Here is a 22,559-nt window from a genome sequence, read left to right as displayed (position 1 = left end):
GTGAGCGTCTAGGTCAGTGGACAACTTTCTGGAGCCAGTTCTGTCCTTCCACCATGTGTATACCAGGAGTTGAACTCAGGTCATCGGGTTGGCAGCAAGTGCTCTGTCTACTGAACAGTCTTGCCAGCCCAAGGTTGAGATCTTGAAGAAGAAAAATAGAGAGTAGATAATGAGATTAATAGTTAACGTATTTCAAGAATAATTTTCCTTATTTCGTGTTCATCTATATATGTGATAATTCAAAACAAAACATCCTACTTAACGACCCATTTATCTTTGAATCAGCGCACAGCTATTCATGTATATGTGAATTGTGGCCTTTTTACAGGCTCTGGGAAGACTGATCTGCAGAAACTGCTAAGAGAAGTGAGAAAGCTCACAGGTAAGCAAGGCATCTTGTGAAAGATACAAGACTGTTACATAAAAGCTTCACATTTACATGCCTCTTTGAAACGGAATTTTCTTAGCTAGGAGACGGTGCATGCTCATAACCTCGGCATTACAGCAGCTTAGGAAGCTGAGGCAGAAGAGCTGTTGCAAGCTTAGTGAGCACCAGGCCAGCCAGCCCTGTGCAGTAAGATGCTCACCACACTCATCCCAGCACTCAAGAGGACCACAGGAGTTCACGGTCAACTTGCCCTACAGTAGGGAGTCCCAGACCAGCAGAGCTAGACAGAGAAACCTTCACACAAGACAGGGTAATTCTTGTCTTGTCACTGGCTTCAAATGTTTTAACTGGCATGAAGGTTACATCCATTTATTTAGCTTTTAGCAAAATTTTGCATTGATCTATGTCTATAATGAGTTCTACATTTGTTCTGAAACCTCTGCGTGTTTTTATGCTTCATTTCACGATAGCACAAATATTATCATTCATTCAAAATACTTAGTGACTCCTCTGACTCAGGAAATGTTAAGACACAACTGTGACTGAATGCTAATGGTGTGGTCTTGGTGAGGTGATCCAACTCATAACCCAGGTTAGTGCAGAACACAGGGTTGTGCAGATTTGAGCTGTTGGCGGTACACCTGAGATTCGGTACAGCCGGCCAGGGGCTTCCTGTGCAGGATTAGTGCCTCTGAGGCCATTTAGAGCATTTCAGACCCATAGTTTCTTCAGCTTCGAACACATTTCCATGCATCTGTACTAACTTCATTCCATCATCTAAAGTCAGCAAGCAGTTCTCACCTTTATGATTTCCATTTTATTTCCCAAAGGAGGAAAAATTGATTCTAAAGTCACACAAAGACTGCTGGGGGACATGGGCATAGAGCTCACAAACAGGGAAGTCAATAAGCTGATGAAAAGTCTGCCTATCGCTGGTAGGTACTCTGCGGACTACGGAACGGATCTCTGTCCTTGCATGAACCTCAATGTGAAACCTCCCAAAAGCTGCCACCTCTCCTGCCCTACAACACAAAGATATTAAGCTGGAATTGGAACGATATTATGTCCGGCGCTTAAATTTGTTTTGAGAGCTTCTCCCCCCACCCCACCCAGTGTCTTTTAACCGAATCTTGGCTTTAATAGTGTTGTTCCTGACTGTGAGGGTGACTCAATAGGTCAGAGCAATTGCTGTGTAAATCTTTGAGCTGAGCTCATATCCCTAGAATGCACATAAAGATCACAGTGCTCCAGTGTACAACCCTGGCCCTTCCACAGTGAGGTGGGAGGCAGACAGGAGAGTCCCCTGAAAGTTCCCAGACCAGCTAGCCTGGAATACACAGTGTAAGAGCAAACAGGACAGACCCTGTCCCAAACAGAATGGCTGATAAGTACTGACATCCAAGGTTGTACTCCGGCCTACACACACACACACACACACACACACACACACACTCCGGCAACTGCCTGTGCACGTGCGTGCACACACACACAGAGACATGTAAATGAATAAGTAAATGTTTTTCAAATATCCCATTACCTTGAGATAAACAAGGTTTAAATAGAGCGATGAGAAAAAGAGGATGAACTAACGGCTAGAAGAAAGGGGAAAGCTCCGTACGAGGAAAGGTGTCCATCAGCTTCACACAGAGTTCTGCCCAGGGCCGGGAAAGGCTCAGTGGTAGGTCACTTGGTTTGGTGCCCAGAGCCCTGGGTTCATTAGCACTACGTAAGGAAGAACGAGAAGCAGGAAGAAAGAGGAAGATATAGGGGGGACTTTGGGGAATTAGATTAGTGGAAAGCCCCTGGGTTCAGTCCCCAGCTCCAAAAAAGTCAAGAGGCAAAAGTCACAAGAGTAGAAGAGGCAGAAGCAGAAGAAAAAGAAGAGAAAGGGAGAAAAGAAAAGGAGAAAAAATCGTACTTTGCACGTCTTTATAAAGAAATGTGTGTAGATATGGGAACTGTAGAAGTATAAATTTGAAAGGTAAGTTTTCATGTTTTTGATTGAGAGCCTAGCCTTGGATGGCTGAGTCATCTGGCTCTGTAATGAGATCTTGCGCCCTCTTCTGGCCTGCAGGTATAACTGCAGGCAGAACACTGCATACATAATAAATACATCTTTAAAAAAGAAAGAAAACTTTCAAAAAGCTAAATTTTTATAGTCTGCACTGAAAGTTATATCCTTCCATACCTTTTTTTTACTGTAGCATCATTTTTCTCTAATTTTAAATGTTTCGTATTTTACAGATGATGGGAAAATACTTAAAAACATATTACTTGACCATATGAAGTGGTTTTCTGGTAAGTGATAATTTCAGTAAAGCAATTCAGACTATTATCTGTGCTTTACCTTAAATTTAATAAAACTCATGTCATCACTACATAATAATCAGGTGATTTATTTTCTCTAAGTTTATAGATCTTTTAGATGCAACTATAACTAATGTAGTTTATAATTTTCTGGTGATGAAAATGTTTCAAATTCTGTTTGCTAATCAAGAGCACTAGTTGTTTTTTGATATAATTCACAGTTCATTTGAAAAATACAATTTATAGTATATAGAATCAGCACATGCAATCAATATGTAAGTGCAAATTTACATAATTCTTCTGATACATAATGAACTTCTAAATGCACCCCTGCTGCAAACTGTAGGAAGCACCCCTGAAGCAGGATTGGTGAAAACATTGCATTCCCGGCTTCCACAGCAGCTCTGCAGCCTTCGGAGCCGTCTGATTTTACTGTGTTGTGGATCACTTCATCTATGGTGACTTAACCCCCGGCTCCCTCCTTCTTTCCTAAGGGGGAAAGTGTCGTGTCTCTAAACTGGATTCCATCCTAGAAGAACTGGGCTATGAGCTGGAGGAGGAGGAAATTGAAGACCTGAAGAACCGTCTGCCAATTGAAGGTGAGCATGTCATTGTGTCTTCAGAGAAACCCTCAGCTCTTGTAATAAGCTTCCAGATATACTCATAGGGAAAGCTATTGTCCTGGACTGTCATGCTTTAGTCAGAGATGACTTGTATGGTAAGCAAGGAGTCCCACTTGCAAGGCCAAACCCTAATGCCACTGAGAACATTTAAAGGCCTAAGAAGCCAGAGAAATGAAATAAAGGATCATTTCAACAGGAAAAGAATACGGCGGGAGCCACGAATCGGAGCTCAGGAGAGTCTACCGCTGTTCCAGAGGACCTAAGGTTTATCTCCAGCGCCACCTTGGATAGCTCACGATTGCTCCTGGGGATCTGATTCAATTTTCTAGCCTCCAAATAATAATAATAATAATAATAATAATAATAATAATAATAATAATAATAATATAACAACAACAACAAGTCCATCAAATCACCAGGAAGCTCAGGAGAAAAAGCATGCCTAGCCATCCTAGATTTTCTTAATTGGCAGTTGTATGTGTAGTGTGTTGTTTTAAAGTTTACTTATTGAATGGTTAAATCTAGATAATTAACACATGCATCACTCCACAGAGTTACCATTTTCCTGATGATAGCAAACACCATGCTTATTTATTCTTTGAAGGAACTCAGTCAACAAACTGGCATGGGCTGCATCACTCATGGTGCAGTGGACTTCTTGGTCATGCATCCTCAGACCCGTACCCCTGCTTCCAGCTGCTGGAGGTCAATGTGTTCATAGTCAACAGTGAGAGAGAACAGTGTCTGCCTGCGCCTCTCGTCTTTGCTCATACAGTTACTCCAGTTCATTGGGGGACTCCTGCACTGACTGTATCTTAGCTGGCGTGAACAGTGTTCAACATACATGGTTGGTCCCTCCCTTGGATCTACCGAGTTGTGGGATGGAGACTCAGGCAGCAATTCCGCTTTTGTGTCTGAGGAGCTTCCATGTTGTTTTCCATAAGGGCTGTTCTAATGCTACTCCCACCAACAGTGTGGAAGAGCTGCTCTTTCTTTATACCCTCAATACTTGCTCTTTTTTTGCCTCTTTAGTAGTAACGATTCCAGTTAGGTGATGTCTCATTGTGACTTTGATTTGCATTTACTTGGTGGTTAAGCAATGCCCGGGGTTGGGTTTTTTGTTTGTTTGTTTGTGGGGCAGGGTGTTGTTTTCATATACGTACACTGGAACTCTTTAACGCTGTTCTCGTTACCGTGAGACAAAGTTGTACTGCTTCATAAGGTGCCAAACCCTAGACTGAGTCTGCCTCCAGGAAACAACTTTTAATTCTAAATCCCAGTCTTTTTCATTCAGGCCTGATAAGAAGGGGAGTGAACTGCCAGCACTTAAAGCCACTTCCAAGAAAATCTGAAGCAAATAGTCCCCTATGTGTGGCTCGTACTCTATAAGCCATAACCATAACCTCTAACTAGCCCCAACACTAAGGAAAATGGCACCTCTCCAACTTAGTCTTAAAAAAAAAAAAAACCACCTGGAGAAAAAAAATCTGTGAGTGTATGTAGCATTAGGGCCTGCTAGTTGGGATTTATGTCCTTCCCAGTTCCCACAGCTGATAAATCCCCAAAGAAAACCACTCAGAGTCTACATTAGGTTATAAACTGATTGGCCCATTAACTCAGGCTTCATATTAGCTCTTATAACGTGTACCAGCCCATTATTCTAGTATATGTTAGCCACATGGCTTGGTACTGTTTTCAGTGGGGCAGGTCACATCCTGCTTTTTCTGTGATCTGGGAAGGACTGAGGAGGAAGGGGCTTCCTCCTTCCCAGCATTCTCCTGTTTTCATTGTCCAACCTTTACTTCCTGTCTGGTTGTCCCACCTGTACTTCCTGCCTGGCCAATCAGCATTTATTTAAAATATGATTGACAGAATACAGACAATTCTTCCACACCATGTTTGTGTGTTTTGAGAGCTTTTGTTTTGGGAGGATTTTTACTTTGTTTTATATATATATATATATATATATATATATATATATATATATATATAGAGAGAGAGAGAGAGAGAGAGAGAGAGAGAGAGAGAGAGATGGAGTCTTATTATGTAGCCCTGGGTGGCCTGTAAACCAGGCTGGTCTCTAACTCACAGAGATCTGCCTGCTGCTGCCTCTGGAGTGTTGGAATCAAAGACGTGCATCACAACACCCAGCCAGCAGTTTTTCACAGTGGTAAAAAAAAAAATCACATCCTCAGGTTCTGGTTAGCTTAAGCACCAGAGAGAACTGTGAAGGCCACGAAGTAAATCCTAGAACCAAATATTTGGAAGCCCAGGACTGGGAAGACCAAGGCCAAGGCTGCAGCGATGGGATCACATGACCACAGAGCTAATTGACAGAGTCATCAGGTGGTGCAGCTGGAGTATCACCAGTGTCACGTTTTCAGGATTCAGAATCAGCAAGTCAGTCAGGCTCACTGTGAATCACATACCCAAATGACTACGCGAGGACAGGACACACCATCCCAAGTGACACAGAAATATGTTACTCAGCTGATTGGGATCAGGGTTGCTTCTGAATTACATTATCCTCAGATTTCGGCTAGGGGGTAACAATATAGATTTAACTTTTTAAAATATATTAACTGGGCCTGACGGTGATGGGACATGACTTTATACTAGCACTTGAGAGGCAAAGGCAGACGGATCTCTGAGTTCAAGGCCAGTCTGGTCTACAAAAGAAATTCCAGGACAGCCAGGGCTGCACAAAGAAGCCCTATTCACAAAAGCAAACCAAAAAAGTAGATCATTTGGTTATATAAATAGTTAGGCCAATTTCTGCAATCCTATAAGGAAAACAGAGAGGTTATAACCTTCTGTCTGGAAGCAGCATTGCAACTTCCATAGACATTACAATGCATTGTATGTTGTTTGGAGTTAAATTATGAATAATGTTCTATTTAGAAGCCAGTCTTCTATGGTTCTTACTGCATCAGGAAATTTTATTACATCTGACTTACTTTTTTTGTGCTGATATTACAGAATACATGAGACTAGGTAAATTATACTGAACAGAAATTAATTTCTCATGGTCGTAGAAGCTGGGAAGTCCAATATCAAGGAATTAATGGTAGGGCCTCTGTGCTGCATCACCCATGGCAGGAGGCAGAAAGATAAAAGGCATGTGCTCATGTGAGAGAGAAATACAGAGATAGTGCACTCGAGTGCAGTCAACCAGGAGGGGACTCAAGAGGGAGTGGGTGATACATTCATAACCAAACAGTTCTCAGCAATAAACCTGCACATGCGCCATTTATCAGGACCCTGCCCACCTGACAGGGTCACCTCCTATATCTCACCTCTCAGCACCATTACCATGGAGTTTGTCCCTGACACGCGTAGTTTGGGGGCCACATTCAAACCATCAGAACCGCTTTATCTTTATCTAAATCACACAGGGGCTCCTGATTAGCCCGCCTTCATTTGCCTTCCTGCTGAAACATCTACTTTACCGTAAGTGAGATCTGACTTACCCACTATTTGTACCAAGTTACGGGAAGAGCATTTTGTTAACGAGAACTAAGAATTGTATACTAATTCAATAGTTAATGTGGGAATCCAGCAGATCCCTCCCACTCCTGTTCTCGTGCTGCCACCCCCCACCAGATAAACTAACCAGCTATGATGTAGCCACAGCTAATACTTACCAACTATTAACTGCCTACGGTGTGTGTGGCACCAGATCTGTTATTAATAGTCCTGAAGCAACCCTGTGAGGTAGGTTATTATCTAAATTTCTCTGATGTGAAAACGGGGGATACATTACAGAGGTTGGTTAATGGGACCTGAACCCAGATCTACATAACTTGAAAGGATTTTACTTCTCTACCAAATAATATTGCTTCTTAGAAAAAAAAATACAGAGTTGTAGATATTATGCTTGAATGATACCTTCAAGGGACGATGTGACCTAAAAGATCTTCAACAAGTCAGATCATAATTTAAACAAATGTTGGAGGCCTTGGAATCAGAAGCATGTACAGAGTGTTCAGTAATGGTTGCATATACAACAAGAGGGAAGCTACGGCAGGGAATTGCGGTTCAGGCGTGTCCTGGAATACCTATTCAGAAAGTGCCAGGTCAGTCCAGGCTCCAAGCAATGCCACATACTGCTTTTTAAATCTGCAATTCTAAGGTGATAAACAGAATGCTCTTGAATTCTAAAGAACAGACCAAATGGAAAGATTAACCAATGCCTTTTAAATGTCTTAACACTGTTATGTATAGAATTGACATATTCTGTAATTTCTCCTCTTGGTGCTATGTATGTATGCGTGTGTGTGTGTTTGTGTGTGTGTGTGTGTGTGTGTGTGTGTGTGTGTGTGTGTGTGTGACATTTCGACCTTTGGTTTTCAATTCCATGCTCATCTGGGGATGAAAATTAATGCATTTACAGAACAAATCAGGTTGACCATTTGAATGTCCATGTTTATCTCACACTGTAAGGTCTTAAATTTCCTGGGTCTGAGTGACTGCCTGGGTCTTATTTGTATTTTGTCTTACAGATGGGAAAGTTAAACTGAGTAAGATGATGAAAAATGTAGAGTCACTCACAGGTGAGTAAAAGGCCATGGAGGAAAACAGTCTTAGACGGCAATATTCAGAAGACTTTTACATCTATACTTTTAAATACCCAAGCCCATCACAGGGGCTCTGTTAGTACCTTAACGTGTTGGCCTTGCTGGTGAATAAATAATACATTTTATAGGTTTTTGTGATATGGCTCAACAGGTTAAGGCACTTGGTGACTTGGTGCCAGGCCTGATGACTTGACTTTGACCTCTGAGACCCACATAGTGGAGAGAACTGATTCCTGACAATTATCCTTTGACCTCCAGAAGGGTGCCCAAATAAATAAATAAATAGTGAAAAATACAAGCATTTTATGCAGTAGTCCAGATTAGTTTTGAGTTATGTGCTTTTTGACAAAGCTTTTAAACTTTTCTATTGTTATAGTATCCTAGATTTTTTTTCATAATTCAAATTAGTTGCACTGTTCAAACAATCATAATAAACTTGGGTAACCATGACCACTGGTAAAATAATGCATTAGAACTAATCTTTTTAGCAATAAAACACCTTCTCATATTATCATATAGCATAAAATAGGGAGATATCATATAGCATAAAATTGCAGAAGAAGGAGCTAATGAAACTCCACCCCTAGTGAAGAGCTAGTAACAGTTGTTAGCCAATGGTTGAGAGAGAGTCAGCTTTCCTCAGTGGTGTGGCCCCTGGTAGGCCGCTCATGCTCCAGTAGATGGTGCCCTGCACTCATGTGCATATGGACGGCAGAAATCAAACTCGGAGGGGGGGGTATTTTAAAAATTTTAAAAAGTAGAAAAATACATGAAGGTAGGGAGGGATCTAAGTTGGAGGTAGAGGTAGATATGTTCTCAATAAATTCTATTCATATATGTAATTACCAGAGAACAGATTTTGCCAAAGTAGACCCAACCCTTGGGGAGGGGAGTAAAGGGCTGAGAATTGTCTAAAGAAGCACAACATGGAGTCAGAACAAGATGAGATTGCCTCAGGCATTTCATTAGAACTTAGAAAATTATGTTTCTGTCTAGAATTAAGCAACTGATGTCTTTTCCTGATATCTTCTCAGACTCTCAACTCAGAGACTTTTGACTATCCCACCCTTCAGGTGAACACAAATAACACAGTTTGGAATCATTGGTTGCTCTCATTTTCATTTTTTCCCAAAGGAAGCAAAGTGAATGTTGATGAACTAGATAATGTCTTGAAAAACATAGGGCTAGAGTTCACGCCGAAGGACCGTTGGGGGCTGCTGAAGACTCTGCCTGTCACCTGTGAGCATTTCTGATTCCCTCAGCTCTAAGGGGACTTCTTTGGGGGGAGGATGTGGTGGGAGCCAAGAGGGAGTCACTAAGTGTACAATTCCACATTTGTTTGCATTCAGCATACTGAGGACTTCTCAAGTGGTAAGATTAAAGTCAAAAGTCTTTGTCAAATGGAGACTATGTGACATGGGGGCTCTATTGGAACTGGGTTTGAGAACTTCTTAAGAAACAAATAATTTATGAATCAAGATCTGATTTGTGAGTTGAGATATTACTTCTGGAATTTCTGATAATCCTAAAGCACAAAGAAAAGTAAGGGCAGGAGGGAAGGCAAGACAGAAAAAGAACACGTTAGTATCAGTCCCAGCCCGGTGAAGTGGATCATACAGAAGATCCCATGCCTCACTTTATTGATAAGGCCAAAATGAAGAAAGCTGTATGGATATCAGACTGGATAGGCAGATCCTATAAGGTTACTGTCTTCATGTCCACGGTCATGTTATGGATAGCAGTCCTTCTTTGTCTGTGACCTTGACTATGTCTTTCTTTACAGCTGATGGTAACGTGTATCGCAACCGACTGTGGGATGGTGTAAAAACTTTTCACAGTGAGTAACAAATACAAGGTCAAGTGAGACAGGCCTTGAAGCTTGCATTTCTTTTTGGAAAGTCTGCTTGCTACTCAGTGGTAACAGTAACTTGTTTCTGTTGAGGGTTGTCCCAAGGCTCTATTCTGTCCCACACAAATGCCACAGTGGATAACTTTCTTAATCGCCACTTCCCACGGGATTTACGCTGACCCGCGTGTCTCATGCCTCACAGCTTGACTGTGGAAACAGCTGTCTGAGGCCTCATTCTCACCCATGGTGCTGTACTCAATGGCTTATCAATCTTTTCATTTCCCTTTGTGACTTTTAGTTTAAATTTATAGAGATAATTTACTGTCGTGACAGGTTTCAAACCTGGCAGTCATAATTAGGGTTGTTTCCGACGTCTCTGCTATGAATATATGAAGAGCAACCAACACAAGTTAGTCACTGAAGTTTGCTTCAGGTGTTTACTGAAGATCTTAGCCGCATAACTTGTGACATGTACAGGGGATGCTCCTTTCATCCCCTCCCATCTATCCCTGTCACCTTTTCATTCTTTTTTCAAACATTTATAGCCTTGCTTTCTTCTAGCCTTTACCACCCAGGCCCAGAGCTAAGTAAAATTTTAAATGTTAAAATTTTACATATTTTTCTTATTGCATCTCTTCTTTTCTCAAGGCTGGAAAGGTTTTATGAGTAAACTAGAAACCATTTTGGAAAACCTGAACTACAATGTTGGGAAAGAAGACATGGAAGGTGTACGGAGCTTCCTGAAATCTGATGGTATTTTCTTTACTACTTCCGATTCCTTTAAGAATCTTGGGGGAGGGGTGTCAGTTATACTTTAGGAAGGAAGAACTACTCATGGACTTATAATCCTCAAGAGAACAAAATAGAGCTGCTGCCAGGTGTGGTAGACACCTTTAGTCCCAGCTCTTGGGGTGGGGATAAAGAGCAGAGACAGGCAGCTCTGAGTTGAGGCCAGTCTAATATGCATAGTGAGTTCCAGGCCAGCTAGGGTTACATAGTGAATCTTGTCTCAAAAAAAAAATAGATGATAGATAGATAGATAGATAGATAGATAGATAGATAGATAGTCAATATATATTCTGTTCATCCATTATCATGGCAGAGGACTGATAAAGGCATGGGTAAACATATTAAACATCACAGAGAATTTTTAGAAGTTATTGAAATAGCTGGTAGAAAAGTAAGAAAGCACTAAGTCAAGTGAGGAGGGAAAGGAGGTCTGGAGTTGCTTGGCATGTAATATACAGTAAAAGGCCGCTTGTCTTCATCCAGCAAATAGAAAGAGAATGTCTGGTGGGGTAGAAATAGAATGCCAGGGATTTCTGCCTTGGAAAAGTTTATCTGCGGGGCTGGAGAGATGGCTCAGAGGTTAAGAGTACTGACTGCTCTTCCAGAGGACCCGGGTTCAATTCCCAGCACCCACATGGCAGCTCACAACTGTCTGAAGATCCAGTTGCAGGGGATCTGACACCTTCACACCAATGCACATAAAATAAAGTTAAATAAACCATAAAAAATATTTAAAAAAAAAGTTTATCTGCCATCAAAAGAAGTATCCAAATAGCCGTCTAGAAGAAGATCTAATTTACCATGGTCATTTACCTTCTATAAAAGTTCTGTTACATTATTGGATATATTCAGAAAATAGTAAATTTGCCCTGTGAATATGATGACATTTTCACAGAATATTAGAACATCTCATGGGCAAACAAGAAAAGTGTGGTCTGTGTCTCACTTATGCTTTGTGTTTCAGGTACTGGGACATTCTCACCGAGCTCCTTGGCAAATGCAGTCCATTTGTTTTCTGGTGAGAAGTAATGATGGAAAGATTCAAGATCTTTTGATGTGTGTGTGTGAGAGTGTGCATGTGTGTGCAAGCATTTGTATATTGTGTATGTGCATACATGTGTGTACCTGTGTGCATGCATGTGTGCATGTGTCTATGCAATCTCCATTTCCCACCTCACTGTAGGGGTGCTAGGATTGTGGATGCACACCACTGCATGTGGCTTTATCACTTGGATTCTGGGAACTGATGTTGTATGCAGTAGAGGCCTTTGCCCATCTCCCTGGCCCCCTGCTTTCATTTCCTTGAGTAAGAATTCTATTCTTTAAGTTTTATCTCTGTTGCTTCTTGACCCTATGGATTTTTAGGTTTGGTCCCTTGAGCATATCCCATAAGTTCTTACAAGCTGTAGTCATTATTTTTTATTTATTGCTATCTAGTTGTAATGTTTCCTCAGTCTTGTCCTCAGCCCCTAATATTCTTTCTTCTTTTGCTCTAGTTCATTGGTGATTTTTCTGGTTTTTTTTTAATTCATTTAGGATTTTTTACATTTCTAGTATTTTTGGTTTTTTTATTTATCAAAATTTTAATTTCCTTGCTGAGTTTTCTCATCCTTGTTACTAACTTCCTTATCTACATTGCTAAATTTTTTCTAGGCCTTGAATTTCTTGAGTTCATTCATCTGCTTGTTTGTATACTATTTGCAGTCATTTATTTTTTTCAGGACAGAAGCCTAAAGACCACCCAGTTGAATGCCCCCTTTCACAAGACACACCCTACCAGCACTGCCGGGAATGGGGAATGCCCGTGTAGCTGCTGAGTCCCCACCAAGTATCCCTGGGGCTCTTGAAAGTGTAGAAATTAATCAAACTAAAACAATTAGTGTGGCAGGGCAGGGCACAGACACTGAGTGATTCCAGGTACCTGGCTCTGCTCATCTCTGTTCCAGCTCCCACACTCCCTCGGGGAGAATATGCCTGGACTTGCAGTCTTTCCAGGCCTTGGGGCCTCAGTTCCCACTATGAGCAGCCTCTGCAGCATGGCTCACACTGCCCATAAAGTACACTTGTGTTCATGGATCTGTTTCCAAGCTGCAGCCAGTTTCCTGGGCCTAAGCTGATTCCCAAAATGGTCACTAGCTTAACCAGAGAGGTGAGGAAGACCTTTAGGACTTGGGGACATAAAACTGCAGGGGCTTCAGCCCTGACCATTTGAAGGAACCCACCCCTCCCGATCTCCGGTGTCCGCCTTCTACATGGATGGTAGATCTGTCTTTTCTTTTTCATTCTTTGGAGAATAACTGACTGGGTACCCATAGAGCTCACAGTGGCTTTCCTTTTCCGTTTTGCTTAAAGCCCAGTGCGAGGGGTTCCTTCATTACCAAACTGTGCTATTTATGATTATTATTCATTGCTTATTTTTATAATCTTAACTTTAATACGTCCCAACTTTACCTGGTCTCTGTTACTACTGTGCTCCCGTGCCTTCCCATGTCACCCTCCCTTTTCTGCCACCCCCCCCCACACTGAAGTCTCCCTCCTCTTCACTCATTCCTCCCTCATTTCACTGTTAGAGGAAACGCGCTTGGCTTTAGCTCTTTCTTGTGATGCTGCCCAGAGAAATAAGCCTCATTGTGTCCTCAGCTTTCTGCCACTGTAGTCCTGACAACTGCATCCTTATCATCATTTTCTTAATGAAGAATCATTCTATATGAAAATGCTCATTTGTTATGTCTCTCATCTTTTTAAAGGTGATAAAGTAAATGTTGAGGATATACAGCCATATCTGGAAAGCTTAGGCATTGAATTAACAGACAAAGAAAGCAAGCTGATACAGAGCATAGTTCCAGTCGTTGGTAAGTAGCGCAGACCCCACCGCTAGTCCCGGCAATCCTGGGCTCGGGCTGGGTGCATCGGGTTATGTGTGCATAGTCACTTAGCAGCTCACTGAAAATGAAAAGCCAAAGTCAATTTTCATGAAAGTGTACTTTCCTCACTATTCAGATGCTAAATTGGGAAGTAATACTGTTTGGGGGTTCTGGTAAGTGTGATAAACAATTTTAAATATTGGACTGAGTATCTGTAACATGCCTAAAGCTAAAGTCAGAAAAGATGATAACCAAAAGATTTATGAAATGAGGAGGGTCCTTGGAGAACAATACGACAACCCGGGTTTCAATGCTTACGCTCCACTTGCAGCATATCAGATACTACAAAAGAGGAGTTAGCCTTGTGAGTGCCAGCAGATTCCTTGAACGTGACTAATAACATCTGTAAACAGGACTTCCTAGATTTCTACTTCCTCTAATTAATGTGACCTTTACCTTACAGCTGACAACATGGTGTATACAAATGTGTTAATGGACATACTGCGGACTTGCAGAAGTGAGTGCAAAGTGTTCTGACAGAGGAAGAACCACAAACCCCTTCCTTCTCTGGGCACATTACTAATTGCAGTACCATATTCGGTGACGTAAGCACAGCTGTCTGTCAATAGTTGGCACAATCACCCATCTGACTGTAGCCATCTTATATCTCTCTATACTGGTGGGAAATGTTGGCTGAGCCGACAGCTGCTATAACAGAAAATGTTGCCTACTCTTCTCTCCTGGGTAAACTCTTCATAGACAACTGTCATGGTGTTCCCTGGAGCACTGAGAGGGAAGACCTCCCCTCTCCCAAATTCCCAACTTATTTATTTTATCACCTCAAGGACTTTCTGGTGCTGGGACCTTTCATTTACTGGTTGTATGGACTGATGGGTATGGGCAATCATTTTTCTTCCTTTTAGCATAAAACCAAACTTCTTCTTTCTTTATTTAAGGTGGAAAAGTCAATCTTGATAAAATTGATGATGCTCTTGAACAACTGGGATACCCTCTTGAGGAAGAGGAAATAGAGGAATTGTCTAAAAATCTGACAGTTAATCGTGAGTATTTCAAACACACAGTGCTCTCCAAAAAGAATTTCAGTTCTTTTCATATAGCATTCCTAGGCAGTGGGCTACATCGAAATGAAGCTGAATTATCCTCCTCCCAGCCACTGGCCCAGAAGTTCACTGAAGCAGATGAACTCAAGTTTTGTACTTTCTGTGAAAAGCACGTGGCCACGGGACTAGCGGCCGCTGCTCCGTGTGAAAAGTGTAAGGGTTGTGTGGTCTGCATCAGTTGTGGGGGATGACGGACAAGGTTTCCCCTTGAAGCCAACGTCTTGACCATGGCAGAGTACATCTGCTGTTCAGTAAGGGACATTCCTGTCACAGACCAAGGAGAACTGAGAGAGGAAACCAGGTCTTTCATGAATGTTCCATGGGTGCCGATTTGAGTGTTCTCAACTTGGTTATCCCTTTTTTAAAAAGGAGAGAAGGCTCTTCCTGGGTTGACAAATACTATTGTGTCTGGACAGTTGGGGCCCAAGAGAACTAGCAGAACCTGAAAGCGCTTCAATCTCTCTAAAGAAGATGACATCCACCAATAACGCAGTCAGAAAGCCCTTAATCAAAGAAGGTAGGAAGTCTAGGACCAAAGTGCCCAAGACTCAGCGTCTTCCTACTCCATGTGTCCTGAAACACAAATGCCAATGTAGTGTTCTAAAGAACTGTGGGGATCCTCTTTCCCCCTGGATCTGTTGCCACCAAGCTGAAAGGGGAAAGAGGCAGATGGGGTGACAGAAAGCTTTGGCGGTCTGTGAACACAAACGGAGACAGCCCCCCTCCCCCAGGAGACAGATTTCAGTGAAACAGCTGGATTTTATTCCAGAGGATGGGAATATATAGGAGAGGAGCCTGGGGACAAACCCTAATTTTCATTAAGTGACACTTTCCTATCACAGAGCCCCTAGCACAAGCCTTCTCAGCAGAGAACTGTGCCACAGGTCAAGCTAAAGATGAATCAGGCCTCTGGTTAGAGATAGTTTTTAGATAAGATCAGTCCTCCTGGCCTGGAGATGTCCTCCAGACAAGGGCAGGTAGAGAGCAGGAAGTTTTGCTGGAAGGATGGAGTTCCATGCTGCAGCTGCAGATCTATTGAGATAGCTGCTAGCAATGTCTGGTTTCCAAGAAACAACACACACACACACACACACACACACACACACACACACACACAAGAGGAGGCTACAGAATACAATATATGGTAAACTTTTGACCAAGAGAATGAAGGAAGCCAAAAAAAAAAAACCAAAAAAAAAAAACAAAACACCAGGAACAGACTACCAAGAAATGTAAACTGTCCTGGATGAGAATCCTGCTTCTGATTCCAGTGAAAGTCCGTGGTGAGTCCGAGTATACAGGGATGATTGCAGGACTTGGGTGAGGCGTTACTGTAGGAGCATGGATGAGCAGCTGAAGCATCGCCAGTCCCGCTTCACCACGGATGACAACTCACAGGAACTGCACTGTGGAGCTTCGCTTCAGTCAGCCTTCTGCTTCCTGTGTGCTCCAGCACCTCCCGAGGTCATTTGCAGTGCGGCATGGGAAGGAGACAACAGGGAGTTGTTTTAGTCAGGGTTCTATTGCTGTGAAGAGACACCTGAACATACAACTCTTATAAAAGAAAGCATTTAATAGGGGACTTGCTTTCAGTCAGTGTCAGAGGACAGGATGAGTCCATAATATCAGAGTGAGGTGAGGGGAGGGGCGGCAGGCAGGCAGGCAGGCAGGCAGGCATGGCCCTGGGGCTGAGAGCTTTATCTCCTGGTACACAGGCAGCAGGAAGGGAGAGTGGGTCTAGCATAGGCTTTTGAAACCTCAAAGCCCACCCCCAGTGATGCACTTCCTCCAGCATGACCACACTTCCTAGTCCTCCTAATCCTGTCAGTTTTACTTCCTGGCAATTAAGTATATGAGCCCACTGGGGCTATTCTCATTCAGACCACCACAGGAATCGTGGCTGGAATTCCAAGTGAGACCATGTGGTCCTCTCCTTCTGCCAAGGAGTGTTAATAGCTCCATTACCACAGACCTAGCTGTTGCCATATTATTTTGGTCAGTTAATTGCCATAGCTATTCAACCAAGAAAATATCTACTGTAGGATGGCAAAGAGAAGTAAGCCACACTACAACAATACTATATGCCTAACAATTACATTTAGTAGATTCCTAGATATCAAACTTTAGGTACAAAGAAATCACCCTCTCAGAATTGTGTTCAAGTGGATCTGGGGTAGAGCACATGAGTTTTTGTTAAAAATAAGTAATCTTTTTATACTTCTATTAAAAAAATATAAAAGAAAGGCATACTGATATGGTTATTGGGGCTTAGTTTTTTTCATTGTCTCTAGCAGAAGACTTCAGTTGAAACATTGTTAACTCTAAGCATGGTAAGCATCTTTGGCATAGTGAGTTATTGTTGAGGACTAACAGCCGTTCGGTGAGCATCCTCAAAGTGCTCACCTACCAACCTTTTCTAATGCAGTTGAGTCATGCTTCAAACCATAATACCTAATTTTCTTGACCAATCTCTAGTCCTTCTGTTCAAGACTCAGTGTAACACAGGAGCCAAGCAAGATTGTGTAAGGTTATACTGGAATAATGCCTTACTCTGAGATCTAGAGAGCAAGCCGACTAAACCTCACGACAGAAATATTAGTGAATTTTGCCCATGCTCTACAAAAAGTGATAGAAGCCTTGTTTCAAAACTGTAATCAGAGAGAGAGCTCTGAAGCAAAGGGGTCTAAAGAACAGCTACAGAGACAATTAAAAATTTTTTTAATTAGGAGGAAATATATACATTTCTGTGTCTCATGGAGTACTTTCTTCTGGGTCTTGAATTCTTTGTAACCCTGTGGCTGCTTTGTGGAGCATGCACTTCCAGGTACCTTCAGAGGCCAGAAGAGGGGTCGGATTCCTTGGGACTGGAGTTAAAAATGGTTCTGGATATTAGTTTCTGCCACCATGGGAACAGACATTTTGTTGACTGTTGTACCCTCAGCACTGAAAAGGGGGCCTAGATACAGTAGACACCCAACAAATACTTGATGCTTTAAAAACTTAAAAATATAATTTTCCCCCATTGTTCTTGCTAATGAGTGAGAAACAGAAATCAGGAAGCATAACTGAATGTAATGAAAGTGTTTATCATATTTAAATTCTTTTGCTTTTCCTCAACATTATGCTTATATAGACAATAAAAATAAAATGTCTAGTTAGAAAAATTCTAGGCCATTGTTAAATCACTGAACCTTCACGGTTAAGAATTTTATTTAACTGGAGCCTGTCTAAGCCTGTTCCAGCTGCCATAACAATATGGCGGAGTGGGGAACTTAAAGAACAAAACTTATTCGTCCTGGAGTCTGGAAATGCCAAGACTAAGGCTGGATGGAGTGTGTGCTTTCTGGGAGGGCCGTGCTCCTAGCCTGCAGGTGCTTGCCGTCCCACAGTGTTCTCACTTAACCAAGGGAGCTGGAAAGAGGCTGGCTCTCACTCCTCACGAGCCATGGCTTCCTCTGACCAAGCTTCACCTTGTGATTTTATTCAAACTTTCATTCTCTTCCAAAGTCCACATTTTCAAATACTGCCACATGAGGGATTAGGGCTCCAGTGCACACATTTTGAGAGACCATGGCTCGACCCTCGGCAAAGTCCGTCTAAGGGCTGTCTTGTATTACAGATGAGAAGGCAATCCGCATGGACCTGCTTCTGAAAGAGGTCGGTACGGTGTTAGGTGAGTCTAGAAATGGGAAAACAAGGTCCAAATGATCTCTCGTCTGGTGTGGTAGCACACACCGATAATTCTGGGGCTCAGGAAGGAGGATCCTTATGACTTTGAGACCAACCTGGGCTATATAGTGAAATACTATTCAAAAACAAACAGGGCAGTGAGTGGTGTATCAAGTAACAGCACTGCCACACAAGCCTGACAATGTGAGCCCGTGGTGGAAGGAGAGCATCACCTCCACAGAGTTGTCCTCTGACCTCCACACCCATGCTGTGCCAAGCACGTGTGTGTACACCATAACTAATAAGAAAAAAAAACTAATCTAAAACGGATCTCTTTTTTGTTTTTGTTTTTCAAGACAGGGTTTCTCTGTGTAACAGCCCTGGCTGTTCTGGAACTCATTTTTGTAGGCCAGTCTTGCCTCAAACTCACAGAGATCTGCCTGCCTCTGTCTCCCAAATGCTGGGATTAAAGTATACATAGCTACCACACCCAGTTATATATAAAACAAGCTTTTAAAAGTATTTTCTTTTATCTTGTCCATGTCAAAGTAATTGTATAATTCTAAGTATTTGTGCTGGTAATCACAAGTAACCTGCTTTAGAAGCTGACGTCTTTGCTAGAGTCATTTATTTATAACAACTTGGTTTTGTTTTATTTTGAGATAGATTCTTACTCTATAGCTGTGGCTGGCCAGAAACTCACTATGTAGACCAAGCTGGCAGTTCTCAAGATCATAGAGATCCACCTGCTTCTGTCTTCCTAGTGCTGGGATTAAAAGCCACTAGGTCTGACCTATGTCTTATTTTAAAGACAACAGAAGAATTCCCCAACAACAAGCCAATATTCTTTGAAGTTTCTTGGTAACATAATTTTTCTTTATTTATTTTTATGTGTATATGTTTAAGTAAAACAGAATATTTTGTTTGGACTTTTTGTTTTATAAGATAGAGTCTTACTGGGACCTAAGCAGTCTCAAATTTACTACACAACCCAAGCTAGCATCAAACTCACTATACAACCCAGGCTGGCCTCAAACTCACTAGACAGCCCAAGCTGGCCTCAAACTCAGTAGACAACCCAAGCTGGCCTACAGCTCATAGCCTGCTTCCTACCTCAGCCTCCTACATGCAAGGGTTAAAGGTATAAGCCACCACATGTAGCTGGCAACATGCCCTCTTTTTCTGCTGTTTTAAGAATAAAATGGCATGACAGATTTACACCTCTGACTTCTGTGAACAAGACACAAATGAGAATAAAGTAAATGTTAATTAAGTACAGGCAGAATGACTGCCGCCAGCTCATTTAGTGGTCTATGACAGAAACACCAACTTCTTGTGTGTTTCTTAGTTCCCAAACTGAAGAGTTCCCTTGACCAGAAATAAGTTACATTTCTGTTACCCTCCTGAAACAGTCCTTCCGTGTTTGTGGTGTTGGTTTTTAAAATATTTTTGATATTTTTATTTTTATTTTATGCATATGGGTATGTATATCTGTGCACCATGTGTGTCCCAGTGGAGGCCAGAGGAGGGTGTTGACTCCCTTGGACCTGGAGTTACAGATGTTTGTGAACTGCCATATAAGTACTTGGACTTGAACATGGGTCCTCTGGAAAAGCAGATAGTACTCTTAACTGCTGAGCCTTTTCTCCAGCTCTTGTTATTGCTTTTTAAATTTTATATTTTATAACACTAGACATTGTGATTTTATTATTACTTAAATTTTTAATTACAATTTTATTATCATTTTCTTTCTGTAGGGGAAGAAATTGACTATAGTGACATGGACAATGTTCTTAAAAACATTGGGTTAAGACTCCACTTAAAAGAAAACAATGTATTGATGAAAGGCTTGCCACTTGATGGTAAGGACTAACTCAGCAAGTATGTAATTTACCAGTGAGCTATTTACTGGCCCAATGAAAACTGATAGTTACCATTAGTTACTAGTGTTGCAAAAATGAATTTTAAAAAGTCTATAATGTATAGTTTATGGATAACAGTGGGATTAAACAAAACAATGAACATGAAAAATGCATGTTTTAAGCATAAAATATTAATATAAATTTTAAAATTATATATACTATGTGTTGATGAATAAGCATTTGATTATGACTATTAAATAATTTTTTTCTTATTAGAATTAAAAGATTTCATGTTATATTTAAACATATATTTATTATATTTGATCCTCAGTCCTTCTACATCCTCTGCTATTCCCACAAATAGGTTTCTTTATTTTCATGTCTTCTTTTTTTTTTTAATCTAGATTCTGTACCATTAATCAGTGGTATTGTGTTTGCCTAGGATAGCCAAGGTCCTAGGTTTGATCCCCTGCAACACACACACACCACACACACAATTCTGCAAAAAAGAAAAAACTTGGTATTTGTCCTTACAAATATGGCTCATTTATCACTTTAGCGTCATGACATGCAATAAGGTTCATTTTCTGCAAAGGACAGAAACTTAAGATTTTGTTCTTCATTATGGCGACAGAATACAAACATTTTTCTTCCTCCATACATCTGCTGATGGGCACCCAGACTGACTCCAGCACCAACTAGTAGGGCTGGTACCGCAGCAAACACGGGTGTTTAGGCACCCTACTGAGTGCTGCGGGCTGGAGAAGGCAGGGAGATCCATCTAGCCACTGTTTTTCAAATGGATAGATTTACTCTCTTAAATACTTATACATACAAGGGAAATCCCTAGAGCTGTTCCCTGAGACTTCAGACTTTGCACTGTGTCGTGGGTGTCCTGGGTTCTAACTCTGCGGTTGTGTGCCTTGCTTCACAGCTGCCGGGAAGGTGTATAAGCACAAACTGATGGATGACATCTTGTCCCTCAAAGGTAAGTGAGAAACTGGGTAGAACTGGACTTCTCGTGCTTTGCTTTGCTTTGCTTTGTGGGTGATGATCAGTCAGAGTTGTATGTCGTTTGCTGCATTAACCACCACGCCCTGTGAAGACGCCACCTTCCACTCTCATGGCACTTGGAGTCTGTTTGCTGAGAGTTCTAAGTCTGAGTGGTTTCTGGCTATAATTTGGCAGACTTATTCCTTATGAATGTCTCTATAGGGGTAATGGGCAGAACAAGGAGAGGTGCCAAGTCCTGTGACAACCTTTTCCACAAACAACTTCACCCCTTTGGCTGCACACCCTTTAATTAATGCATTGTTGCTGGAGGCTGCTTGTTCGGTTTTTGGCTGCCCAGACTCCCAAAATAATTACACAGAAACTCTATTATTTGTAATATTGTTTGGATAATAGCTTAAGTGTGTTGTTAGCTAGCTCTTACATTTAGAGGCTCGTAGTCTACCCGCAAGGTTTTAGTTGGCAGCTGACATCTCTCTGGCTCCGCCTTCTTTTTTTTAACATTGAGTTTAGGTTTTTTTGTTTTGTTTTGTTTTGTTTTTTTGCCTAGCTCTACTCTGCTAAGTCGCTGGGCAAAACAGATTCTTTATTAAATAATGATATTCACAGCATACAGAGAAGAATCCCATATCACATTCCCTTTTATGTCTAAACAAAAAGGAAAGTTTTAACTTTAAATTAGTAAAATGACATATAACAAAAACGGTGTCAAGCAAGAATTATACATACATTTATATCTACTTTGTCTTTTATTATAACTAAGGAAAACTATACTTATAACTATCTATTCTTCAACTCCATCAAAGACTCCAGAAGGATATAATATTACCTAAGTAAACAAGAAGTGCATTGTAAGAAAATTCCAAAACTCTAGAATTGACAGAGATATCTCCCTGCCTAGTTAGGCGCCCAAAGTTCTTCTGTATCATTGGGGCATCCATCTTCAGCCTACAGGACCACAGTATCTGGCAGACTTTTCCATGAAGCAGGAAATTTCAAAGTTATGCCTATATTGGCAGTTTGTCAGTCACTTTCTTCTGTATCCTGCAGAATATCTGGCAGTCTCTTTCACAAAGCAGGAACCCCCAAAGGACTGTCTCACCTTCTTTAGGCAACTTCAGCAGTCATTTTTCTGTGGGTCCTGTATGTCAAATAGCATAAAATCAAGCAGTCCAGGCAAGAGCAGTCTCTTGCCCAGATGCCTAACAAACTCTATAAGAAGCCTCTTTGATGCCCATCAATTCCTCTTGAAGTTATTGGTGCTGCCAGAAGCAGATGTGCCTCACTGTCATGAAAAGTTTAAGTTTTTAAAACATTTTAAATGCAATATATATAAACAAAAATTTGTAAACAATATTTGGGAATAAGCAGTTAAGTGTCATTACTAAGACTGAGCCTACTTTATCTTTTGGCTCTGGCCAGTCCAACATGGTGGGGCAGGGGTCTGTTTAATGTGAGCCATGCTCATAGCCCCATTTTCAGGCTCACAGTGGGTCTGT

General features: G+C 41.5%; 1 protein-coding gene across 1 annotated transcript in view; it reads left to right on the top strand.

The window, feature by feature from the left end:
- Efcab3 (EF-hand calcium binding domain 3) overlaps window positions 1-22,559 on the top strand; it is a 362,829-nt gene that overhangs the window by 274,569 nt on the left and 65,701 nt on the right. Inside the window, exons 135-149 of the mRNA XM_087909544.1 lie at window positions 329-382; window positions 1,219-1,323; window positions 2,633-2,686; window positions 3,190-3,294; window positions 7,821-7,871; window positions 9,030-9,134; window positions 9,679-9,732; window positions 10,393-10,497; window positions 11,498-11,551; window positions 13,281-13,385; window positions 13,861-13,914; window positions 14,354-14,458; window positions 18,138-18,191; window positions 19,945-20,049; window positions 20,984-21,037. Of these exons, the coding sequence (XP_087765670.1) occupies window positions 329-382; window positions 1,219-1,323; window positions 2,633-2,686; window positions 3,190-3,294; window positions 7,821-7,871; window positions 9,030-9,134; window positions 9,679-9,732; window positions 10,393-10,497; window positions 11,498-11,551; window positions 13,281-13,385; window positions 13,861-13,914; window positions 14,354-14,458; window positions 18,138-18,191; window positions 19,945-20,049; window positions 20,984-21,037 (1,164 nt within the window). The remainder of the gene's footprint in view (window positions 1-328; window positions 383-1,218; window positions 1,324-2,632; window positions 2,687-3,189; window positions 3,295-7,820; window positions 7,872-9,029; window positions 9,135-9,678; window positions 9,733-10,392; window positions 10,498-11,497; window positions 11,552-13,280; window positions 13,386-13,860; window positions 13,915-14,353; window positions 14,459-18,137; window positions 18,192-19,944; window positions 20,050-20,983; window positions 21,038-22,559) is intronic.

This window comes from Myodes glareolus, chromosome 9 (assembly GCF_982192425.1).
Source record: "Myodes glareolus chromosome 9, mMyoGla1.1, whole genome shotgun sequence".
Classification (NCBI taxonomy): domain Eukaryota; kingdom Metazoa; phylum Chordata; class Mammalia; order Rodentia; family Cricetidae; genus Myodes; species Myodes glareolus.
This window is presented reverse-complemented; position numbering and strand designations above follow the sequence as displayed.